Source organism: Hyla sarda, chromosome 1 (assembly GCF_029499605.1).
Source record: "Hyla sarda isolate aHylSar1 chromosome 1, aHylSar1.hap1, whole genome shotgun sequence".
Taxonomy (NCBI): domain Eukaryota; kingdom Metazoa; phylum Chordata; class Amphibia; order Anura; family Hylidae; genus Hyla; species Hyla sarda.
This window is the reverse complement of record NC_079189.1, coordinates 106,663,562-106,688,502: the sequence shown is the minus strand read 5'-3', so window position 1 is coordinate 106,688,502 and position 24,941 is coordinate 106,663,562. Positions and strand designations below refer to the sequence as shown.

The window sequence follows — 24,941 nt, the reverse complement described above, 5'->3', positions numbered from 1 at the left end:
AGGGGTACTCTGGTGGAAAACAACTTTTTTTCAAATCAACTGGTGCCAGAAAGTTAAACAGATGTGTAATTTACTTCTATTAAAAAATCTTAATCCTTCTAGTACGTATCAGCTGCTGTATACTACAGTGGAAGTTGAGTTGTTCTTTTATGTCTGACCACAGTGCTCTCTGTTGACCCTTCTGTCCATGTCAGGAACTGTCCAGAGCAGGAGAAGTTTGCTATGGGGATTTGCTCCTACTCTGGACAGTTCCGGACATGGACAGAGGTGTCAGCAGAGAGCACTGTGGTCAGACAGAAAAGAACAACTCAACTTCCTCAGGAGCATACAGCAGCCATTTTTGCAATATTAGTTTTTTCCTCTTTGTATTCTAAAAGCCATAACTTTTTTTTTTTTTTATCACCTTTTACTTTTTTTTTTTTTTTAAATGTGCTGTGACCAAAAATCATAAATTATGGACCTTGGTATTTTTTTTACATTTACATCATTCACTGTACAGGATCATCAACATTATATTTTAATAGTTTGGACAAATCTTCACGTGGAAATAACAAATATGTTTATTTATTTTATTAAAACTTTTTTTATTTTAATTAATTTTTTTTACTTTTTTAAGAGGCCTACTTGTTTCAATCTTTAGATTGATAACACTGATCAGTGCAGTGCTAGTCAGGATGTACATGTACCTCTTGGTTTTCCAAGTACCAGGCAACCAGGCATTTAGGTACCTCCTGTGTACTAAAGAGGTTAAAGGGAAACTGACAGCAGGGTAACCCTCACCAACCTGAATATACAGCTAGACTGACCCTGTTTTTCTTTTACGCTTCTCAATGGTGAAAATCGATATTCATGTTAAGGTAATTTCTTCTTCTGTAATTTCTTCAGCTGTTACTGTATGTGCAATGCTTTCTCCAACCAATAACCTTGACCCTTCTGCCAATAGGTCTGCCTCTTCCATAAATATTCATCCCCTCTTCCTCAGCAGGTCCATCAAAGGGGTGGGGTTATCCGCAGAAGGGGGCAGGGGTATCGTCCAGAGTAGACAGCATTGTACATAAAACAGCAGGCCGCCTCCATTGCACATAAGAGGAAATTACCATATGAGCAACAAGATGATCTCCTGAACGGCTGCACCGATAAGACACTTTAGAAACAGGGTCACCAGCACTTTCTACTTGTAAATTCAGGTTAGTGCTGGTGACCCTTCTAACAGTTTCGCTTTAAGAAATACATATTATCTATGTAACATACAATTTAAAATTGATGAGCAATTGAAGACTTAATATTAATAATGTCTTTGAGAAACTCATATCTATTAGGAAACTGATATGCTAAATAACCAGCATCGGCTACTGGGAGTCTGAGGTATCCTAAAATCCCTTGTCTGCCTTATCAGAGGTTCAGACTGTTTCCCTCTAACTTTCTCACACTTCTAATTCCCCTCATTGCCCTTTTTCCTACTTTCGAGACAGATTTGTCTCGTTAGTGATGGCCAGCTAAGCCAATAACTGACTAAGACGGGAAACTGCGGAGGCTGGTGATAAGCTGAGCGGGCTTCCCAATCTGCCAATTACGGACCCTACAGAGTGCCTCCAGCTATGCCTGCTTGTAGTGGGAATCCTTTGCTACGAGCAGACACACAGTGTTCTGCCAGCCGCCATGTGCATGCGCAGTGTACTCACACACATCGCAACTTCTCTCGGCCTAGCTCAGGGAGCAGGGGTAGTGACCCCGATTTCTGCCAGTACACTGCGCATGTGCGCGGCCACTCACAGAACACTGTGTGTCTGCTCGTAGCGGCAGACTGCTGTGATAAGCAGGCAGGCAGACACAGCTGGAAGCCCACTGTAGGGTCCGTCATCGGCGGATCTGCAGCGTAAAATATGCTGTGGATCTGTTCCATGTGACCCTACCCTTAAATTTAATTTATTGATTTCAATGTTTCAAAAATATTTTGCCTATATTAAGATAGGTCTCCATGTTATTCCAGTAACAATACTTTGATGAATCATCTGTTTCTTGAGACTGTTAACTTTGCAGCCTGTCTGCACTGATATCTTGCCTATATCTTAAATATACACAGAGTTTAAGACATTACTGCTAAGAGTTTACATTGAATTGACTGAGTAGTCATCTGGTGTGTGATAGTTTAATAGTTTAATACAGTACTTACACCTCTCCATAAAAAGAGTTCTCCTATAGAACAGGCCTGGGTAGGACTACAGAAAGCCTCCCTTTCTCCCCTCACACAGTCTCTCTACTTTGTATAATTAAAGGGGTACTCCTGTGGAAAACTTTTTTTAATCAAATGGTGTCAGAAAGTTAAACAAATTTGTAAATTACTTCTATTAAAAAATCTTAATCCTTCCAGTACTTATTAGCTGCTGAATACTACAGAGGAAATGGTTTTCTTTTTGGAACACAGAGCTCTCTGCTGACATCATGACCACAGTGCTCTCTGCTGACATATCTGTCCATTTTAAGAACTGTCCAGAGTAGGAGAAAATCCCCATGCTGCACTGGACAGTTCCTAAAATGGACAAATATGTCAGCAGAGAGCACTGTGGTCATGATGACAGCAGAGAGCTCTAAGTTCCAAAAAGAAAACCATTTCCTCTGTAATATTCAGCAGCTAATAAGTACTGGAAGGAATTACATTTTTTTAATAGAAGTAATTTACAAATCTGTTTAACTTTCTGGCACCAGTTGATTGAAAAAAAGTTTTCCATGGGAGTACCCCTTTAAATCCCTTTGGAAAAAAAATACTACTACAACTTTCATGAATCATTTGATTTTTTTAGTGAGTCCAGAGATTCTGGGAAGTTACAACAGCCAGTTTTAGGGGGAAAGCGTTGTCTGATACGTGAAGGAAAATACATTTTTTCTTTCATAAGATACATTGAAAAGTTTTGTATCTTTGATACACTATAAATAAAATAAAAAAGGTAAACAGTGGATTCATTCTAACTGTATATTTACTTTTAATGAAATGAATTGATCACTGGGGTCTTGTCTCGTTTAGCCCCCTTCATCGGTTGCTTTAATTGGAGAATTATTGTACAAATGTTCATTTCCCATAGGAAGTCTATTTTCATGGGAACCCACCTGTACTTGTTAAGCATCTTGCTATAGGGCATTTAGAAAGGGTTAAAGCTACCTACTGATAGATTATACTGGTACCTGTAGTTGAACTCCTAGACCAGTGTTTCCCAACCAAGGTGCCTCCAGCTGTTGCAAAACTACAACTCCCAGCATGCCAGGACAGCCTTTGGCTGTCCAGGCATGCTAGTAGTTGTAGTTTTGCAACAGCTGGAGGCACCCTGGTTGGAAAACACTGTCCATATACAGAACCCAGTTGTCAGAAAATACAGTAAACCTTAAAGTGGTACTCCAGTGCAAAACATTTTTTTTTTAAATCAACTGGTGCCAGAAAGTTAAACAGATTTGTAAATTACTTCTATTAAAAAAAATCTTAATCCTTCCAGTACTTATTAGCTGCTGAATACTACAGAGAAAATTATTTTCTTTTTGGAACACAGAGCTCTCTGCTGACATCATGAGCACAGTGCTCTCTACTGACATCTCTGTCCATTTTAGGAACTGTCCAGAGCAGCATATGTTTGCTATGGGGATTTTCTCCTACTCTGGACAGTTCCTTTCCATATTTAAATTTTGTTCTCATCACCTTCTAAAAATCATAATGCTTTCAATTTTGTACCTAAAATTCCATATTATGGATTATTTTTGTGCCACATATTCTACTTTACAGTGACAATAGTCATTTTACCAAAATATCCACGGCGGAGCAGAAACAAAATTAATTGTGCGACAAAATTGACAAAAAAAATGTGATTTTGTAACTTTTGGGGGCTTCCGTTTCTACGCAGTGCATTTTTTTGGTAAAAATTACATCTAATCTTTTATTCTGTAGGTCCATAAGGTTAAAATGATACCCTACTTATACAGGTTTGATTTTGTATTACTTAAAAAAAAAATCATAACTACATGCAGGAAAATGTATACGTTTAAAATTGTCATTTTCTGACCCCTATAACTTTTTTATTTTTCCGCGTACAGGGCGGTATGAGGGCAAATTTTTTGTGCCGTGACCTGAAGTTTTTATTGGTATAATTTCTATATTGATCAGACTTTTTGATTGCTTTTTATTAATTTTTTCATGTTATAAAAAGTTACCAAAAATACGCTATTTGTGAATTTGGAATTTTTTTGCGAAACCATTTATCATGCAGTTTAATTAACAATATATTTTTATAGTTTGGATATTTCCACACGCGGCGATACCATATATGTTTATTTGTATTTACACTTTTTTTTTTTAAATGGGAAAAGGGGGGTGATTCTTACTTTTATTAGGGAAGGGGTTAAATGATCTTTATTAACTTTTTTCACACTTTTTTTTTACAGTGTTATAGCCCCCCCCCAGTGGCTATTTCACTGCACATACCGATCTCATACACAGATCATTGAAGTGCATTGACACGGCAAAGATCAGTGTTATCGGTGGTCGATTGCTCAAGCCTGGATTTCAGGCTTGGAGCAATCAATCGCCGATCGGATGTGACAGAGGCCGGTAAGGGGACCTCCACTCATGTGCTAGCTGATCGGGACATTGCAATTTCACCGTGATTTCCCCGATCAGCCCGACTGAGCTGCTGGGAAGCTTTCACTTTCATTTTAGACGTGGTGATTAACGTTGAACGCGACATCTAAAGGGTTAATAGCGTGGCACAATGATCAGTGCTGCACGCTATTAGTCCAGGGTCCCGGCTTTCATTAGCCGCCAGGACCGACCCGGTATGACGCAGGGTCACGGCGTGACCCTGTGTTATATACCGGGACCGGACGCAGGGCGTACAGGTACGCCCTGCGTCCTTAGGTTAAAATGGACAGAGATGTCAGAAGAGAGCACTATGCTCATGATGTCAGCAGAGAGCTCTGTGTTCCAAAAAGAAAATAATTTCCTCTGTAGTGTTCAGCAGCTAATAAGTACTGGAAGGATTAAGATTTTTTTAAACAGAAGTAATTTACAAATCTGTTTAACTTTCTGGCACCAGTTGATAAAAAAAAAAAAAAGTTTTTCCACCGGAGTACCCCTTTAAGATCCATGTGTTTCAGTTTTCCTTTAAGCAAAGATTGCTGGCAGTATCTGACTAGGTTCTCAATTCTGTGAACCCCTTCTGTATTACAATGTATTTATAGTAAATAGCAGCATTACAGTTGTCATTTGGGTAGTGTTAAATTGAATATGCACAACAAGAATTCACACTTCACTTCATCTCAAGCGTTCATTTTGCCATCTGTCAGGAACGTCCTCTATAGCTCTGATGTCATCAGAAAATACTCAGCGCTGGCGCTTTACAATATTTAAGAGCAAAAAGTGGAGTTTGCTGAAGCAGCAGTAATAAAGTGCATACTCTCTTCATGGACTTATTGCTGACAGGCTAATGGGGGTTATGGCAGAATGGAATCTCTGAGAAATAACAAGGTTTTCATCCTTCTTTTCTCTGGGATTCTGAATGTGGTGGCTATACATCGTATTACAGCCATTGCTGTAGTGTAAACACACATTTCTATGGAAAACATGGATTGTTTTCCATGTTCCCAAACGTAATGTCGCCATCTGTCATGTCTAGTCATTGTGCACTAACAGGAAAGATAGATAACATAGATAACATAGATAAATAGATAGGTAGATGGTAGATATGGGACGGATAGATAGAAATATAAATAAGTAAATAAATACATAGATAGATAGGAATATAAATAAGTAAATAAATACATTTATAAATAAATAGATAGATAGATGGTAGATATGGGATAGATAGATAGCTAGATAGATAGATAGATAGATAGATAGATAGATAGATAGATAGATAGATAGATAGATAGATAGATAGATAGAAAAATAAATAAGTAAATAAATACATTTATAAATAAATAAATAGATGGTAGATATGGGATGGATAGATAGAATTATAATTAATTAAATAAATGCATACATTGATAAACAAATAAATAGGTAGATGATGGATATAGGACTGATAGATATAAATAAGTAAATAAACATATACATAGATATGGGTTAAATTGATAGGTAGATGGTAGATATGGGACGGATAGATAGAAATATAAATAAGTAAATAAATACATAGGTAGATGACAGATATGGGACTGATAGATAGATTGAAATAAACATAAGTATATAAATAAATAAATAGATATGGTTGGAATAGATAAATAGATATATAGATAGATAGATAGATAGATAGATAGATAGAAAAAAAGTTTAATAAATAGATACTTTTAATAAATGACAAAAGGATGCATGGTACAAAACATAATTCCATTATTTACCCCAAATATATAACTAAGACAAATAATTCAATGAGTTCTCTTTCGACAAGGCACACAGTCTACTGGTAATGTCACCCAGCTTTCCAAGATTTCTAAATGGCAATATGCAAAAACGATGCAGGGATACACCCCCATTCCTGTGTAGTTCTCAGTTAGGACTCTTGGCAAGGTGAGGGACTCCTGTCAGAGTTGTAGTGGAGGTTATTCTGTATGATATCAATCTTTACTAGTGATCGAAATCACTGCTATATACTGATGACTGTAATCAGGATATTACATTTAATAAAAACCAATTCTCTACATCTATAATAAAGGAGCCTAAAAGTGCATACAAGACTAGTAATAATGATTGCAGGATACCGTGGCCAGGTCATTTGGCTTAGGAACGCTATGGTTTACGGTGGTCCTAATTATTTCTTTAGTCTAAGTTTCCACTTGTTTTTTTTCTGGCAGTTTTTGGATATCTGCCACTGCAGTTTCTGAGCCAAAGCCAGAAATGTATTCAAAAGAAATAGGACATATAAAGGAAGGACTTACACTTCTCCTTCCTTATGGATCCACTTCTGACTTTGGCTCAAAAACTGCAGTGGCAGATATCCAAAAACTACCAGAAAAAAAAAACAAGTGGAAACTTAGCCTTAGAACAAAGCAGCCAACATCTAAAATTCTCATAAAAAAAACAAAAAATAAAAAAAATTATAACATTTTCACACACTGTCTACTGTATACAGGGACATGCACAAACATTGTGGGGGGCAGGGGCTCAAGTAGAAGAAAGGGAACTTCTCATTATTAAAAGAAACAAAAACAAACAAAAGGTTTGTAAAAACCTTAAATATTTTAACAGGTTCCAATCAGTAAGGGGATCATAGGACAGATGCATTAAAAGGGCAGGGGCTCAAGTCCCCTTTTGAACCTATATGCGCACGTCCCCGACTGTACAATTAGATTGTGGCATCCGGGTTGTTTCTTTTATATTTTGTATTTTTTATTCTAAAACTATTTTACATTAGAGTCCTAGTCCAAATATAGCTTTAAATATAACTTTGTATGTATATTGTTATGTATGTTAGTTCGCAATAGATTTTCATCAAGCTCAAGTGCTCAATCTCCCCCTCGCCACGATTCCCATTCACAAGGAGGAAGAGGAGAGGGGTGTGAGACGTCACTCCATAAGTGGTTTGAACTCACCAGTGTCTGCTGCTGGATAAGGCTATGGTTATCATCATTAATAAACAATTATATTAAAAGTTATATCTTCAGTATAATCATTTGCTGAAAAAGATACCTCCATGACTTCCATCTCCTTATACCAGTGTCTCCCTACCAGGGTATCCCCAGTTGTTGCCAAACTACAACTCCCAGCATGCCCGGACAGCCGATGGCTGTCCGGGCATGCTGGGAGTTGTAGTTTTGCAACAGCTGGAGGCACCCTGGTTGGGAAACACTGTCTTATACAAAAATATTTAACTATTTAACTATTTATGGCCAACATTTATCATTATACGTGTAAATTATGCTTTTTCTACACCTCTTTTTTTGTGTGCCGGTAATGTGTAGGAGCACCAAATGTATTAAAGGGTCGCAGAGCATTTGATACATTTTGCGCAGGTCACATTTTCTGAAATTTCACTCTTTACATACACCAAAAAGCTAAACTAAATCTGGTCTGGTGTAGTTTTAGAGACTTTTCAGTGGCTTTGCGCCTTTTTTGCGCCTTTTCACAAAAAGGCTCAGTTGATAAAACCCTTCCGTATCATGTGTATTGCCAAAATCAGTGGATTGCACCTCAAAATCAGCAGAAATATGTAAACCAAAAGGAGCAAAAATGGCGCAAATAAACCCTGCTTGCGCCTTTTTTGTGCCTTTTCTAGACACAAATAACAGTCTAAAGACAATGATAAATGTCGGCCAATGGGAATATAAGGATGAAGACTTGGAGTAAAGTGTCTTCTACATCTGAGAAAGAGTCAGGGACAGCACCTACCTGCATTTCTCAGCTTCCGGTTCCTGAAGACTGATAAGATGACCAGGAGGTTCCCCAAAATATCAATGATGATGGTGAAGATGAGGATGGCAGCAAGGGCTGTGGGCACCCAAGGAGGACGATCCAATAGCAGATCCTTGGGAATATGCAGAGAACCGTTCAATGCACTTACATTTAATAGCATTTTCCTCCTATTGCCTTCCTTTGTTCCAGTCCTGGATTAAAGTTTAATTCTTGGTGGTCAGAAGACTTCAGCTTATCTCATGTCTCCTGCTGCCCAGTGTAAAGATGGATGGGGGAGAGTGATGACACCAGGTCAGTGAAGAACCCATCCTTAGCTTGGCTGCCAAGTTTTTAGTCTGTATGTACATGTGTCAGGGATGATACTTTTATAGCATCCTATCGCCTCCTTCTCTGCTCCTCAGTCAGCTGCAGGTGACATCTAGTGTTGTGCCAGATCAGCACATAAGGAGTCCTTGTGGAGGCACGCAGGCGACACCTTGTGGTGACATATGCTTATTGCTTCATGTCACATTCTCTTCCCTGGAATCAACTCCTCAGCTTACTCTGCTAGAAATACTCTTCATTCACAAAACTGGATAACATGGACCTGCTTATTGTTTGGACATTTAACCCCTTAGAGAACAAGACTATCAGTTTTATTAATTTTTTTTAAAATTATTACATTCTAAGAGCTATATTTTTTATTTTTATTTTTTCGCCGAAGAAGACTAGCCGTTTGTTGTGGGACAGGTTGTAATGGCATCATTTTGGGGTTTTAGATAAGTTATTTATTAAATTGTATTCATTACTACTTTACTTTACAATTTTGTCTTAATATATTTTTTTGTTTGTTTTAAAGGAGTACTCCACTGGAAAACATTTTCTTTTAATTTAACTGGTGCCAGAAAGTTAAACAGATTTGTAAATTACTTCTTTTAAAAAATATTGATCGTTCCAGTACTTATCATCTGCTATATACTACAAAGGTCTTTTCTTTTTGGCTTTATTTTCTGTCTGACCACACTGCTCTCTGCTGACACCTCTTTCCATGTCAGGAACTGTCCAGAGCAGGAGAGGTTTGCTATGGGGATTTGCTTCTACTCTGGACAGTTCCTAAAAAAGAACAGAGGTGTCAGCAGAGAGCACTGTGGTCAGACAGAAAGGAAATTCAAAAAGGAAAGAAATTCCTTTGCAGTATACAGCAGCTGATAAGTACTGGAAGGATTAAGAATTTTTAATAGAACTAATTTACAAATTTAGAAGATATGGATTGTCCAGCGCTGGGCTTGCAGATAAAAGCTTGTTCTTTATTGGAAAATTCACAGAAATCACTTCACAGAGGACAACGTCTGACGCGTTTCACACATAAGTGCTTAACCCCTTAAGGACTCAGCCCATTTTGGCCTTAAGGACTCAGACAATTAAATTTTTACGTTTTCATTTTTTCCTCCTCGCCTTCTAAAAATCATAACTCTTTTATATTTTCATCCACAGACTAGTATGAGGGCTTGTTTTTTGCGCGACCAGTTGTCCTTTGTAATGACCTCACTCATTATATCATAAAATGTATGGCGCAACCAAAAAACACTATTTTTGTGGGGAAATTAAAACGAAAAACGCAATTTTGCTAATTTTGGAAGGTTTTGTTTTCACGCCGTACAATTTCTGGTAAAAATGACATGTGTTCTTTATTCTGAGGGTCAATACGATTAAAATGACACCCATTATTATATACTTTTATATTAGTGTTGCGCTTAAAAAAAATCACAAACTTTTTAACCAAATTAGTACGTTTATAATCCCTTTATTTTGATGACCTCTAACTTTTTTATTTTTCCATATAAGTGGCGGTATGGGGGCTAATTTTTTGCGCCATGATCTGTACTTTTTTTTGATACCACATTTGCATATAAAAAACTTTTAATACATTTTTTATAATTTTTTTTTAATAAAATGTATTTAAAAAGTAGGAATTTTGGACTTTTTTTATTTTTTTTCGTTCACGCCGTTCACCGTACGGGATCATTTTATTTTAATAGTTCGGACATTTACGCACGCAGCGATACCAAATATGTCTATAAAAAATGTTTTTTACGCTTTTTGGGGGTAAAATAGGAAAAAACGGACGTTTTACTTTTTTATTGGGGGAGGGGATTTTTCACTTTTTTTTTACTTTTACTTTTACATTTTTTTACATTTTTTTTTACACTTGAATAGTCCCCATAGGGGACTATTCATAGCAATACCATGATTGCTAATACTGATCTGTTCTATGTATAGGACATAGAACAGATCAGTATTATCGGTCATCTCCTGCTCTGGTCTGCTCGATCACAGACCAGAGCAGGAGACGCCGGGAGCCGCACGGAGGAAGGAGAGGGGACCTCCGTGCCGCGTTATGAATGATCGGATCCCCGCAGCAGCGCTGCGGGCGATCCGATCGTTCATTTAATTCGCGAACTGCCGCAGATGCCGGGATCTGTATTGATCCCGGCACCTGAGGGGTTAATGGCGGACGCCCGCGAGATCGCGGGCGTCGGCCATTGCCGGCGGGTCCCTGGCTGCGATCAGCAGCCGGGATCAGCCGCGCATGACACGGGCATCGCTCCGATGCCCGCGGTTATGCTTAGGACGTAAATGTACGTCCTGGTGCGGTAAGTACCACCTCACCAGGACGTACATTTACGTCCTGCGTCCTTAAGGGGTTAATCGTAGACTAACGTATTGTACGAATCACACAAGTTAAAATACAAGAAAGCCAGATCACATGACCTAATGCGTCATCAATTGGTTAAAATTACAAGAATTCATAGAAAACATGGAAGAACCTTAAAAGAACGTACTCTTTGCACTCAGGTGGGTGGCTTAGAATCACTGGCAACCGGATTAAATTGAATTGAAGATGTGGCCTGGAGTATTCTTAAGGATCAAATTAGTATCTACCGCATAAACAATATTTATACATGCGTGCATTTAATCTAATTCTGATACCAATCATAAAGATAATTTGTTGAAGATACATCTTTCATTGTATTTTAACTTGTGTGATTCGCACAATACGTTACGATTAAGCACTTATGTGTGAAACGCGTCAGCCGTTGTCCTCTGTAAAGTGATTTCTGTGAATTTTCCAATGAAGAACAAGCTTTTATCCGCAAGCCCAGCGCTGGACAATCATTTTCTTCTATAGTTGCACTCGTGTCCGTGCACAGGTGTAGTGGAATTGATCATTGTGGTGAGCGACACTGGAATTTGCTAATTTACAAATCTGTTTTTACTTTCTGCCACCAGTTGATTTAAGAATTTTTTTTTCCAGCGAAGTACCCCTTTAAATTTACACCATTGACCATGTGATAAAATAGCATTTCAACTTTTTTCTCTGGATCAGTACAGTGATACCAAATATATATATATATATATATATATATATATATATATATATATATATATATTAACCCCTTAAGGACCAAGCCCATTTTCACCTTATGGACCAGGCCAATTTTGTTTGCATTTTCGTTTTTCTTCCTCGCCTTCTAAAATCCATAACTATTTTATATTTCCATCTACAGACCCATATAAGGGCTTGTTTTTTGCGTGACCAATTGTACTTTGTAATGAAACCCCTCATTTTACCATAAAATGTACGGCGAAAACAAAAAAAAATTTTTTAGGGAGGAAATTTTAATGAAAACCAAAATTTTGCACATTTTGGAGGGGTTTGTTTTCCCACTGTACAATTTATGGTACAAATGATATGTGTTCTTTATTCTGTGTGTCAATATGATTAAAATGATACCCATGGCTAGATACTTTTATATTTTTGTACTGCTTAAAAAAAATCTAAAACTTTTTGTACAAAATCAGTAATCTAAAATCGCCCTATTTTGACCACCTATAACTTTTTCATTTTCCGTATGTATGGCGGTATGAGGGCTCATTTTTTTGCGCTGTCATCTGTACTTCTTTTAGATACAACATTTGCATATATAAAACTTTTAGATAATTATTATTTTTTTCTTATAAAATGTGACAAAAAAGCAGCATTTTTTAACTTTTTTTTATTTTTTACGTTTACGCCATTCACCGTACGGGATCATTAACATTATATATTGATAGTTCGGGCATTTACGCGGTGATACCAAATATGTTTATTAAAAAAAATTACGCTTTTTGGGGGTAAAATGGGAAAAACAGACAATTTTCATTTTTATTAGGGGAGGGGATTTTTCACATTTTTTAACTTTTTTTTTACATTTTTCAACTTTTTTTTTACACTTTTTATGTCCCCACAGGGGACTATCTATAGCAATCGTTTGATTGCTAATACTGTTCAGTGCTATGTATAGGACACAGCACTGCTCAGTATTATCGGTGATCTTCTGGTCTGCTCGATCTCAGACTAGAGCAGAAGACCCCGGGAGACAGCCGGAGCCAGGTGAGGGGACCTCCGGCCACCATGCTGGATGATCGGATCGCCACGGCAGCACTGCGGGCGATCCGATCATCCATTCAAAGTACCGCAATGCCGCAGATGCCGTGATCTGTATTGATCACGGCATCTGAGGGGTTAATGACGGACATCTGCGCAAACGCGGATGTTGGCCATTATGGGCGGGTCCCCGGCTGCTGCTAGCAGCCAGAACCTGCCGTGTATGACGCAAGCACCGTTCCAATGCTCGCGGTCATACACAGGACGTAAATGTACGTCCTGGTGCGGGAAGTCCACCGAACCAGGAAGTACATTTACGTCCGTGGTCGTTAAGGGGTTAAAGGGGTACTCTGCTGAAATTATTATTATTATTATTTTTTAATCAACTGGTGCCAGGATGTTAAACAGATTTGTAAATTACTTCTAGTTAAAAATCTCAATTCTTTAAGTTCTCATCAGCTGCTCTATGTTTCACAGGAAGTTATTTTCTTTTTTAATCTCCTTTCTGTCTGACCACAGTGCTCTCTGCTGACACTTCTGTTCATGTCAGGAACTGTCCAGAGTAGGGGCAAATCCCCATAGCAAACCTATCCTGCTCTGGACAGTTCCTGAAATGGACAGAGGTGTCAGCAGAGAGCACTGTGGTCAGACAGAAAGAAAATTCAAAAGGAAAAGAAGTTCCTCTGGAGCATACAGGTGCTGATAAGTACTGGTAGGGTTAAGATTTTTAAATAGAAGTAATTTACAAATATGTTTAACTTTCTAGCATCAGTATATTTATTTTAAAAAATAATGTTTTCCAGTGGAGTACCCCTTTAAGTTTGAGTAGCAAGCCTTATTAAAAAATAAATAAAATTAATACATTATTAACAATAATAATAATATTAAAAATAATCATAATCATCATAATGTGCCACCACATTCAAAGACGCATTCATTTTAATGTATTTCTTGATAGAGTTGGGTGGTGGATTGTGTTGACCTTTATGGCTTAGTCCAGAATTTTAATTTGCATGGTGGAATTTTCCTCCTTGGAAATTCTGTAGTGTGAACATATCCTACGGGGCTACAGTATGGCTGCATTTTAACATCTTTGTTGCAGCCACATTCCTGGAGCCCCTATGATTCTATTGGACTGAGCTGAAATGACTGTACAACTCCATATGTGGTAATACATCAAGATAGGAAAGGGGTGTCTGGTTTTGTGCATGCACTATAGGCATTAAAATGATGCCGTGTTACTGTTAAGACCACACTTTCTTATAAAAATACTGTAGGTTTTAGAAATTTTACTCAATACCAGATTTAGGGCAGTTTTGGCACAGTTTTGCTTATCCAGATATCCAAATGAAATGCCATAAAAGCCCCACAGATATATACCCCAACCCTGAGACCCACATATACCTCTAGAATGAGGGGTTTCTTAGCTCCTTCTGGACTGCTTGTTAGGATTCGGCAGGCTGGATGTGGATCCTCTGTGTCAGCGAGGGATTGGCGTGGACCGTACCGGTGGACCGGTTCTAGGTTGCTACTGGTATTCACCAGAGCCCGCCGCAAAGCGGGATGGTCTTGCTGCGGCGGTAGCAACCAGGTCGTATCCACCGGCAACGGCTCAACCTCGCTGACTGCTGAGAAGGCGTGGGACAGAAGGACTAGACAGAGGCAAGGTCAGACGTAGCAGAAGGTCGTGGCAGGCGGCAAGGTTCGTAGTCAATGGAGATAGCAAGAGGTCAGGAACACTGGTAAGGCAAACACTGTAAATGCTTTCACTGGCACAATGGCAACAAGATCCGGCAAGGAAGGGAAGGGGAAGTGAGGTTATATAGGGAAGTGAACAGGTGAAGCTAATTAGACTGATTGGGCCAGGCACCAATCATTGGTGCACTGGCCCTCTAAATCTTAGAGAGCTGGTGTGCGCGCACCCTAAGGAGCAAAGCCGCGCGCGCCAGGACGTGACAGCCGGGGACCGGGACAGGTGAGTGACTTGGGATGCGATTTGTGAGCGGGCACGTCCCGCTATGCGAATCGCATCCCCGCCGGCAGTGTCAATGCAGCGCTCCCGGTCAGCGAGTCTGACCGGGGCGCTGCAGAGAGAGGAACGCCACGAGCGCTCCGGGGAGGAGCAGGGACCGGGAGCGCTCGGCGTAACACTGCTTGTGATCACCAGAGGTGGTTGGAAGCCAAAAAAACAGCTGAGCCAGTAACTTCTATTGACTTTAATGACAAGCTATGGTGTTATGTAATGCTGGGAGTTATGGCAACAACATAACTAATGTCGCTATTCTTTTTTTTTTTTTTTTTTTAAGTGTCTTATTCAGTTAATCCTATTACTTTTGTGTCACGTGTTAATTTGTCGCGTAATGTACCTTTCAATGTACCTTTCTAAAATTTTTTGAAGATCCGGTAGGGGTTTGGTACGTTTTCAAAGGTCTTATTATGATATACTGTTGAAGTGAATGGGGCTAACGTGTGACACCGCTCCTGACTTGTGAGCATGTAGCACTGTTTTGAGACGAATCCTGGACTGCACTGCACACTAGACCCTCACTCTTAGTTTATTTATTTATTTTATGTATTTAATTATGTATTTATCCATTCATTCATTTTTGCTTTACACTAATGCATAATGCATTGTGCACTGGGGTTTGTATGGAACCAGTTCTCCTAGGAGAGATGAATTCCTTCTGGCTCTAAACCCCCACCCCCAACCTGATGCAAGTACACAGTGCACTAAAGCAAAAACATAGCATTGACAATGTGGTGACATATTCCCTTTAACATCACATGTCCTCAGTGGTAGAGGTCACATGAGGAATTTTACATTAATCTTGCTTCAGCATATTGTGTGGTCCTTTGTGTATAATGTCGTTGCCATTGTTGACAGTATTTAAACACAACATCAATGTATTTAATGAGTTAATGTTTGATATCTAATGCTGACAAGGCTGTCATGGATTAAGCGTCTGTCTGTGCTGTGCGGTGATGTGCTGCTCTGCCAGCCTAATATCACAGTGACCGGGAGGGGACATTGTTTGTGTCTCTAGGTAACAAACATCCACAAGTGAAGCACTTCAGCATAGCACATTTCTTCCTTTTAATTCTTCGATGGAGATTGTCATCAGTTCAGGACATCTACTATTATCTATGCTAAAAACAGCTGTACATATATTTTACAAGTGGTATAGGAAAAATGAAGGTTAAAGGGGTACTCCACCCCTAGACATCTATCCCCTATCCAAAGGATAGGAGATAAAATGTCTGATCATGGGGAACCCCTCGATCTCGGCTGTGGCCCCTCAAACATCCGGTGCACAACCACACCCTATTCATGACATCACGACCACGCCCCCTCAATGCAAGTCTTTGGGAGGGGGTGTGACGCCCCCTCCCACAGACTTGCATTGAGGAGGCGTGGCAGTGACATCAGGAGCAGACGTGGCCAAGCTCTAAACGAACACCCGATGCAGCAGAGAGATTGCGGGGGTCCAGCCTTTGGATAGGGGGAGATTGCAGTTAGATGGCATTGTTGTTTGAGGTGGACCATGTGTCATGTTACTGTTAACTGTCATATCATATTGGGGGTAACCACATATTAACAACACTAAACGAGAGCACTATTTTTATACCGCAGATAAGACTACTGGGCAGCGACTCTTCTATCACTGTGGGAGACTGAGGTCCTAGGTATGCGGGTCCGGCGGTGCTGGGGACCAGAAAACTCCAAGTCACAATATAATCTACTTATAGAAAAAACACGGTTACCCGCCCTCACGGCTAGGCTTAAGCCAGCCGACTCCGCTACATCTGCTTCAACGGACGTCTCTGGTACCAGACACTCTGAAGGGCGCTCAGAGGCGACTGACGGTGGTTTCACACTGTGTGCGCTTCTTCTGGCCTCGAGACTATATGGTAACCACATATTGGCCAAATTGTTATCTCTAAGTTTTGTAAATGCTGGACTACCCCTTTACGTTTAGGATTTCCACAGATTTTGAGGGAAAACTTTCTTCGTGAACAAGCCCTGAAAAATGTTTTCGTCTCTGTGTAATATACATGCACATACCTGATAACCCCCTATATCTAGACCACAATCCTGTAACATGATATAAATCCTCCAGACACATTTAGTCCTGTGTTTAGTGTATTAAACACTGTCAGGAACTTGACTTCCCAGACAAGTCTAGAAGAGACCACCAATAGCAGATCGGTGGGCGGGGGAGGGGTTACTTTCGTTTTCCCCGTCCTGCCCACCCACAATAGGCGGGGCAGAACGGGGAAAACGAAGAGGACCGGGCGCCGAAGTCCACTTACCCGTCTGGAGGCTGCGGAGCGACGGTGATCGGCGGGCAGCAGAAGAGGACGGCTCCCTGGATCCGATGGAAGCCGGTAAGTTGCCTAGCAACATCTGGAGGGCTACAGTCTGAGACCATTATACAGTGGTCTCTAGCCTGTAGCCCTCCAGATGTTGCAAAACTACAACTCCCAGCATGCCCAGACAGCTGTTTGCTGTTTGGGCATGCTGGAATATGTAGTTTTGCAACAGCTGGAGGACTGCAGTTTGAGACCACTATACAGTGGTCTCTAAACTGTATCCCTCCAGATCTTGCAAAACTACAACTCCTAGCATGCCCAAACAGCTCTTTGCTGTCTGGGCATGCTGGGATTTGTAGTTTTGCAACATCTGGTGGGTCACAGTTTGGAGATCACTGGGCAGTGGTCTATAAACTGTAGCCCTCCAGCTATTGCATAACTACATCTCCCAGCATGCCCTTCGGTGATCAGTACATGCTGGGAGTTGTAGTTTTGCAACAGCTGGAGGCACACTGTTTGGAAAATACTGAGTTAGGTAACAGAACCTAACTGAAGGTTTTCCAACCAGTGTGCCTCCAGCTGTTGCAAAAGTACAACTCCCAGCATGCACGGTCTGTCAGTACATGCTGGGAGTTGTAGTTTTGCAACAGCTGGGGGCACACTGGTTGGAAAATACTGAGTTAGGTAACAGAACCTAACTGAAGGTTTTCCAACCAGTGTGCCTCCAGCTGTTGCAAAAGTACAACTCCCAGCAAGCACGGTCGGTCTGTCAGTACATGCTGGGAGTTGTAGTTTTGCAACAGCTGGAGGCACACTGGTTGGAAAATACTGAGTTAGGTAACAGAACCTAACTGAAGGTTTTCCAATTAGTGTGCCTACAACTGTTGCAAAACTACAACTCCTCAGTCAGTACATGATGGGAGTTGAAACAGCTAGAGGTTTGCCCGGGCAGGTTTCACACGGGCAGGTTTACAGTAAGTTTCCTGCTTCAAGTTTGGGCTGCGGTAAGTTTTTCGCAGCAGCGCAAACTCCTAGCGGGAAACTCACCGTAACCCGCCAGTGCGAATGTACCCTAACAACACAACACTACACTACCACATAATAAAGGGTAAAACACTACATACATACCCCTTACACTGTCCCCCCTAATAAAAATGAAAACGTATCGTGCGGCAGTGTTTCCAAAACAGGGTGCCTCCAGCTGTTGCAAAACAACAACTCCTAGCATTTCTGGACAGCCACTGACTGTCCGGGCATGCTGGGAATTTAGCAGCAGCTGGAGGCACCCTGTTTGGGAATCACTGGCACCCCTATGCAATCCCTAATTTAGTACTCAAATGCACATGGCACTCTCTCAATTCAGAGCCCTGTCGTATTTCAAGAAAACAGTTTAGGGCCACATATGGGGTATTTCCGTACTCGGGAGAAATTGCACTACAAATTTTGGGGGGCTTTTTCTCCTTTTACAACTTATGAAAAGGAAAAGTTGGGGGCTACACCAGCCTGTTAGTGTAAAAAAAAAATTTTACACACTTTTTATTTTCACAAGCAGTAAAAGGAAAAAAAGACCCCCCAAAATTTGTAACTCATTTTCTCCTGAGTACGGAAATACTCCATATGTGGGCCTATAATGCTCTGTGGGTGCACAACTAGGCTCAGGAGTAAGAGCACACCATATACATTTGAGGCCTAAATTGGTGATTTGCACAGGGGTGACTGAATTTACAGCGGTTCTGACATAAACGCAAAAACATAAATACCCACATGTGACCCCATTTTGGAAACTACACCCCTCAAAGAATGTGACAAGGGGTATAGTGAGCATTAACACCCCACAGGTGTTTGATGAATTTTCATTAAATTTGGATGGGAAAATGGAAAAAAAAAAAGTTTTCACAAAAATGCTGGTGTTACCCTAAATTTTTCATTTTCACAAGGGAAAATAGGAAAAAAGCCCCCAAATTTGTAACCCCATTTCTTCTGAGTAAGAAAATTCCCCATATGTGGATGTAAAGTGTTCTGCTGGCGCACTACAATGCTCAGAAGAGAAGGAGCGCCATTGGGATTTTGAAGAGAAAATTTGTCCGGAATTGAAGGCCACGTGTGTTTACTAAGCCCCCATAGTGCCAGAACAATGGACCCCCCCACATGTGTCCCGATTTTGGAAACTACACCCCTCATGTAATGTATTAAGGGGTGCAGTGAGCATTTACGCCCCACAGGTGTCTGACAGATTTTTGGAACAGTGGTCCGTGAAAATGAAAATGTTTTCCTTTGCACAGCCCACTGTTCCAAAGATCTGTCAAACGCCAGTGGGGTGTAAATACTCACTGCACCCCTTATTAAATTATGTGAGGGGTGTAGTTTCCAATTATGTGGAGGGGTCCACTGTTCTGGCACCACAAGGGCTTTGTAAACACACATGGCCCCTGACTACCATTCCAAACGAATTTGCTTTCCAAAAGCCCTATGGCGCTCCTTCCCTTCTGAGCATTGTAGTGCGCCAGCAGAGCATTTTACGTCCTATCATGGGGTATTTCCATACTCAGAAAAGATGGGGTTACAAATTTTGGGGGGCATTTTCTCCCATTACCTTTTGTAAAAATGGTAAATTTGGAGAAAAAACTGCACTTTAGTGAAAACATATTTTTTTTCATTTACACATCCGATTTTAATGAAAAGTCGTCAAACACCTGTGAGGTGTTAAGGCTCACTGGACCACTTGTTACGTGCCTTGAGGGGTGTAGTTTCCAAAATGGTATGCCATGTGGGGGGTTTTCTGCTGTTCTGGCACCATAGGGGCTTCCTAAAGTGACATGCCCCCCAAAAACCATTTCTGCAAAATTCACTCTCCAAAATCCCATTGTCGCTCCTTCCCTTCTGAGCCCTCTACTTCGCCCGCCGAACACATTTGTGGGGTATTTCTAATTTGAAGGCCCTTCAAATCCACTTCAAACTGAACTGGTCCCTGAAAAATTCAGATTTTGAAAATTTTGTGAAAAATTTTAAAATTGCTGCTGAACTTTGAAGCCCTGTGATGTCTTCCAAAAGTAAAAATATTTCAACTTTATGATGCAAACATAAAGTAGACATATTGCATTTGTGAATCCATTTATAATTTATTTGGAATGTCTATTTTCCTTACAAGCAGAGAGCTTCAAAGTTAGAAAAATGCTACATTTTCAAATTTTTTAGCATTTTTTTTAACTTTTCACCAGGAAATGATATCGAGTATCGACAAAATGTTACCACTACCATAAAGTAGAATATGTCACGAAAAAACAGTCTCGGAATCAAATTTATAAGTAAAAGCATCTTAGAGTTATTAAAGCTTAAAGTGACAGTGGTCAGATTAGGGTCATAATGGGCTCCGTCCCCGAAAGGGTTAAGGGGTTAGTGTGGGTTCAACTCGTATTGCACTTACTAATCAGCTGTGCTTGTGTAAGCATTGTGGCCCCTTTAGTTCCTACCAGGCACAGCTCTGTACATTCTGTAGTGCCTGTACCTGGTATTGCAGATTGTGCCAGTAAAGTGAATGTAACACCAGGGGCAGCTGCTACAGAATGTATGGAGCTGGGTCATAGACTCATATAGGCACTGATAATCTGTATATCTGGTCAACTTGTGTGACACCTGACAGTATAGTGGGTTGGGAGATTTTTACCAGGTGACGTCTAGGAGGAGAGTCTACAGGAGTCTGGTAGAAAAAGGAGCAGACATCTCTGGAGAGAATGTGGTTTTATGTTCTGCCACTGTATTTATTATCCAAATTACCTCATACTAGAATGAGATGAGGCAGTACCACCACAAATGATGGTAGAGGCCTGTGCCACTCAGGTGTCTGAATAAGAATCATCAATTTTATGGAGTTTAGAAGGTGTGATGTATAGGGTTGCCACCTTTCTTGCCCAAAAATACCTCCCATTCTAATTTGCACAATCAATTATATATCTGTGACATCACATTAATCCCCCCTTCTGATTCCCCTGTGTCATAATAATTCCAGTTGATTCCCCCCGTGGCATACTCTTTTACTTATTTCAATTGACCCCTCTGAACCCTGTATCATAACCATTCCAATTGATTCATCCTCCCCTTTGCGCTGATCCCCTTGTGCCATAACCATTCCAATTGATCCCCCCCTTGCCACTGATCCCTTTGTGCCATAACCATTTACCATTTCATTTCCTGGGGGTGTGGAAAGCTGCCGTGCACAGGTGTGAGAGCTGTGGATTGTGTAGCTGTTTGCCCTTCTATTTGCTTGTACTGTGAAGCATGGGTGTAGAAACATCATGCATTGGGCTATTTTTCTGCCATGGGACCAGGACGACTGATCTGTGTAAAGGAAAGAATGTATGGGTGCATGTATCGTGAGATTTTGAGTGAAAACCTGCTTCCATCAGCAAGAGCAGTAAAGATGAAACGTGGCAAGGTTTTTTAGCATGACAATGATCCAAACACACCACCCGGGCAATGAAGAAGTGACTTCGTAAGAAGCATGTCAAGGTCCTGGATTGGCCTTGCCAGTCTTCAGATCTCAACTCCATTGAAAAGCTTTGGAGGGAGTTGAAACTCCGTGTTACCCAGCGACAGCCCCAAAACATCACTGCTCTAGAAGAGATATGCATGGAGGAATGGGTCAAAATACCAGCAATGTGTGTCAATACTTTGTTATATATCCTTTGTTGGCAATGACAGAGGTCAAACATTTTCTGTAAGTCTTTAAAAGGTTTTCACACACTATTGCTGGTATGGAATGGCCCATTCCTCCATGCAGATCTCCTCTAGAGCAGTGAGGATTTGCGGCCGTCGCTGGGCAACACAGACTTTCAACTCCCTCCAAAGGTTTTCTATGGGGTTGAGATCTGGAGACTGGCTAGGCCACTCCAGAACCTTGAAATGCTGCTTACAAAGTAATTCCTTCCTTGCCCGGGTTGTGTGTTTGGGATCATTGTCATTCCGGAAAACCCAGCCATGTTTCATCTTCAATGCCCTTGCTGATGGAAGAAGGTTTTCACTCACTAGGTATGGTGTTCTTTGGATGCAATTCCGCAGTCTTTCTCCTCCAAACACGACGAGTTGAGTTTTTACCAAAAAGTTCTACTTTGGTTTCATCTGACCATATGATATTCTCCCAATCCTCTTCTGGATCATCCAAATGCTCTCTAGCAAACTTCAGACCAGCCTAGACATGTACTGGCTTAAGCAGGAGGACATGTCTGGCACTGCATGATTTGAGTCCCTGGCAGCGTAGTGTGTTACTGATGGTAGTCTTTGTTACTTTGGTCCCAGCTCTCTAAAGGTCATTCACTAGGTCCCCCATGTGGTTCAGGGTTTTTTGCTCATCGTTCTTGTGATAATTTTGACACCACGGGGTGAGATCTTGCGTGGAGCCCCAGATCGAGTGGGATTATCAGTGGTCTTGTATGTCTTCCATTTTCTAATAATTGCTCCCACAGTTGATTTCTTCACACGAAGTTGCTTGCCTATTGCAGGTACAGTCTTCCCAGCCTGGTGCAGGTCTACAATTTTGTTTCTGGTGTCCTTTGACAGCTCTTTGGTCTTAGCCATAGTGGAGTTTGGAGTGTGACTGAGGTTGTGGACAGGTGTCTTTTATACTGATAACAAGTTCAAACAGGTGCCATTAATACAGGTAACGAGTGGAGGACAGAGGAGACTCTTACAGAAGAAGTTACAGGTCTGTGAGAGCCAGAAATTTTGCTTGTTTGTAGGTGACCAAATACTAATTTTCCACCATAATTTGCAAATAAATTCTTTAAAAAATCCGACAATGTGATTTTATGGATTTTTTTTCTCAATAAGTCTCTCATAGTTGAGGTATACCTATATACCTTTTTTAAGTGGGAGAACTTGCACAATTGGTGGCTGACTAAATGCTTTTTTTCCCCACTGTATGTTCAATTTACAGAATCTCCGCCTGGAGTTATTCTGGGTCAACAATTCTGTCTAAAGTGCTTGCCGCCAAAACGTATCCTCCCATATAGTAGACATTGTAAGAAGACAAGTCATACAGTACGAAAACCAGTCTGCAAATATTTTGGCAGAAAAAGGAGCATAAACAGAGGAAATTGAAGAATATTTAATTTTCCTCCAAATAACAATACATAGGAATAGGAGTATGGCAACAGAAACATGAGCAGAGACCTCATGTGAAGTATTGTTGGTCACCATACTTCCTGTGGACTATTCAGAGATCTACCAATAGAGCACGATCCACTGGTTCCACCATGAACGTCATTTCACAGTAGCAACTCTGTACAGGGTGGTTTCCAGTGTCACTCTTCCTGTCCGCACACCACATTCTGTAGTTAGAAACATAGAATGTGTCGGCAAATAAGAATCATTTGGCCCATCTAGTTTGCCCAATAATCTGAATACTATGAATAGTCCCTGGCCCTATCTTATATGAAGGATAGCCTTATGCTTATCCCATACATGTTTAAACTCCTCCACTGTATTTGCAGTGACCACTTCTGCAGGAAGGTTATTCCATGCATCCACTACTCTCTCAGTAAAGTAATACTTCCTGATATTACTTTTAAACCTTTGCCCCTCTAATTTAAAACTATGTCCTTCTTTTAAATATGCTCTCCTCCTTTACCATGTTGATTCCCTTTATGTATTTAAAAGTCTCTATCATATCCCCTCTGTCTCTTCTTTCTTCCAAGCTATACATGTTAAGGTCCTTTAACCTTTCCTGGTAAGTTTTATCCTGCAATCCATGTACTAGTTTAGTAGCTCTTCTTTGAACTCTCTCTAGAGTATCTATATCCTTCTGGAAATAAGGCCTCCAGTATTGCGCACAATACTCCAAATGAGGTCTCACCAGTGTTCTGTACAGCGGCATGAGCACTTCTCTCTTTCTACTGCTTATATCTCTCCCTATACATGCAAGCATTCTGCTAGCATTTCCTGCTGCTCTATTACATTGTCTTCCTACCTTTAAGTCTTCTGAAATAATTACTTCTAAATCCCACAGGTCAGGACTGTGTCAAATAATCTATATTCAGCCAGAGGGTTTTTACGCCCCAGGTGCATTATCTTGCACTTATCCACATAAAATTTCAGTTGCCAGAGTTCTGACCATTCTTCTGGTTTGCCTAAATCCTTTTCCATTTGGTGTATCCCTCCAGGAACATCCACCCTGTTACATATCTTTGTGTCATCAACAAAAAGACATACCTTACCATCGAGACCTTCTGTAATATCACTAATGAAGATATTAAACAATATTGGTCCCAGTACAGATCCCTGAGGTTCCCCACTGGTAACAAGACCTTCTCCATTGACTACAGCCCTCTGTTGTCTGTTACTCAGCCACTGCCTAATCCACTCAATAATATTGGAGTCCAAGCTTAATTACTGTAGTTTATTGATAAGTCTTCTATGTGGCACAGTGTCAAAAGCCTTACTAAAATCTAGATATGCGATGTCTACTGCCCCTCCGCCATCTATTATTTTAGTCACCCAGTCCAAAAAAAATCAATAAGATTTGTTTGACATGATCTCCCTGAAGTAAACCCATGTTGTTTTTCATCTTGCAATCCATGGGATTTTAGATGTTCCCCAATCCTATCCTTTAGTAGGGTTTCCATTAATTTCCCACTTTTGATGTCAGACTTACTGGCCTATAGTTGCATGATTCCTCCCTACTACCTTTCTTGTGAATGGGCACAACATTTGCTAATTTCCAATCTTCTGGGATGACTCCTGTTACCATTGATTGGTTAAATAAATCTGTTAACGGTTTTGCTAGCTCACCACTAAACTCTTTTAATAATTTTGGGTGTATCCCATCAGGCCCCTGTGATTTAT

At 40.5% G+C, this 24,941-nt stretch overlaps 1 protein-coding gene across 1 annotated transcript in view; it reads right to left on the bottom strand.

Annotated features, from left to right (window-relative positions):
• MTNR1A (melatonin receptor 1A) overlaps positions 1-8,712 on the bottom strand; it is a 233,903-nt gene extending 225,191 nt beyond the window's left edge. Inside the window, exon 1 of the mRNA XM_056559361.1 lies at positions 8,363-8,712. Within this exon, the coding sequence (XP_056415336.1) occupies positions 8,363-8,546 (184 nt within the window). The 5' untranslated portion in view covers positions 8,547-8,712. The remainder of the gene's footprint in view (positions 1-8,362) is intronic.
• Positions 8,713-24,941: the final 16,229 nt, after the last annotated feature.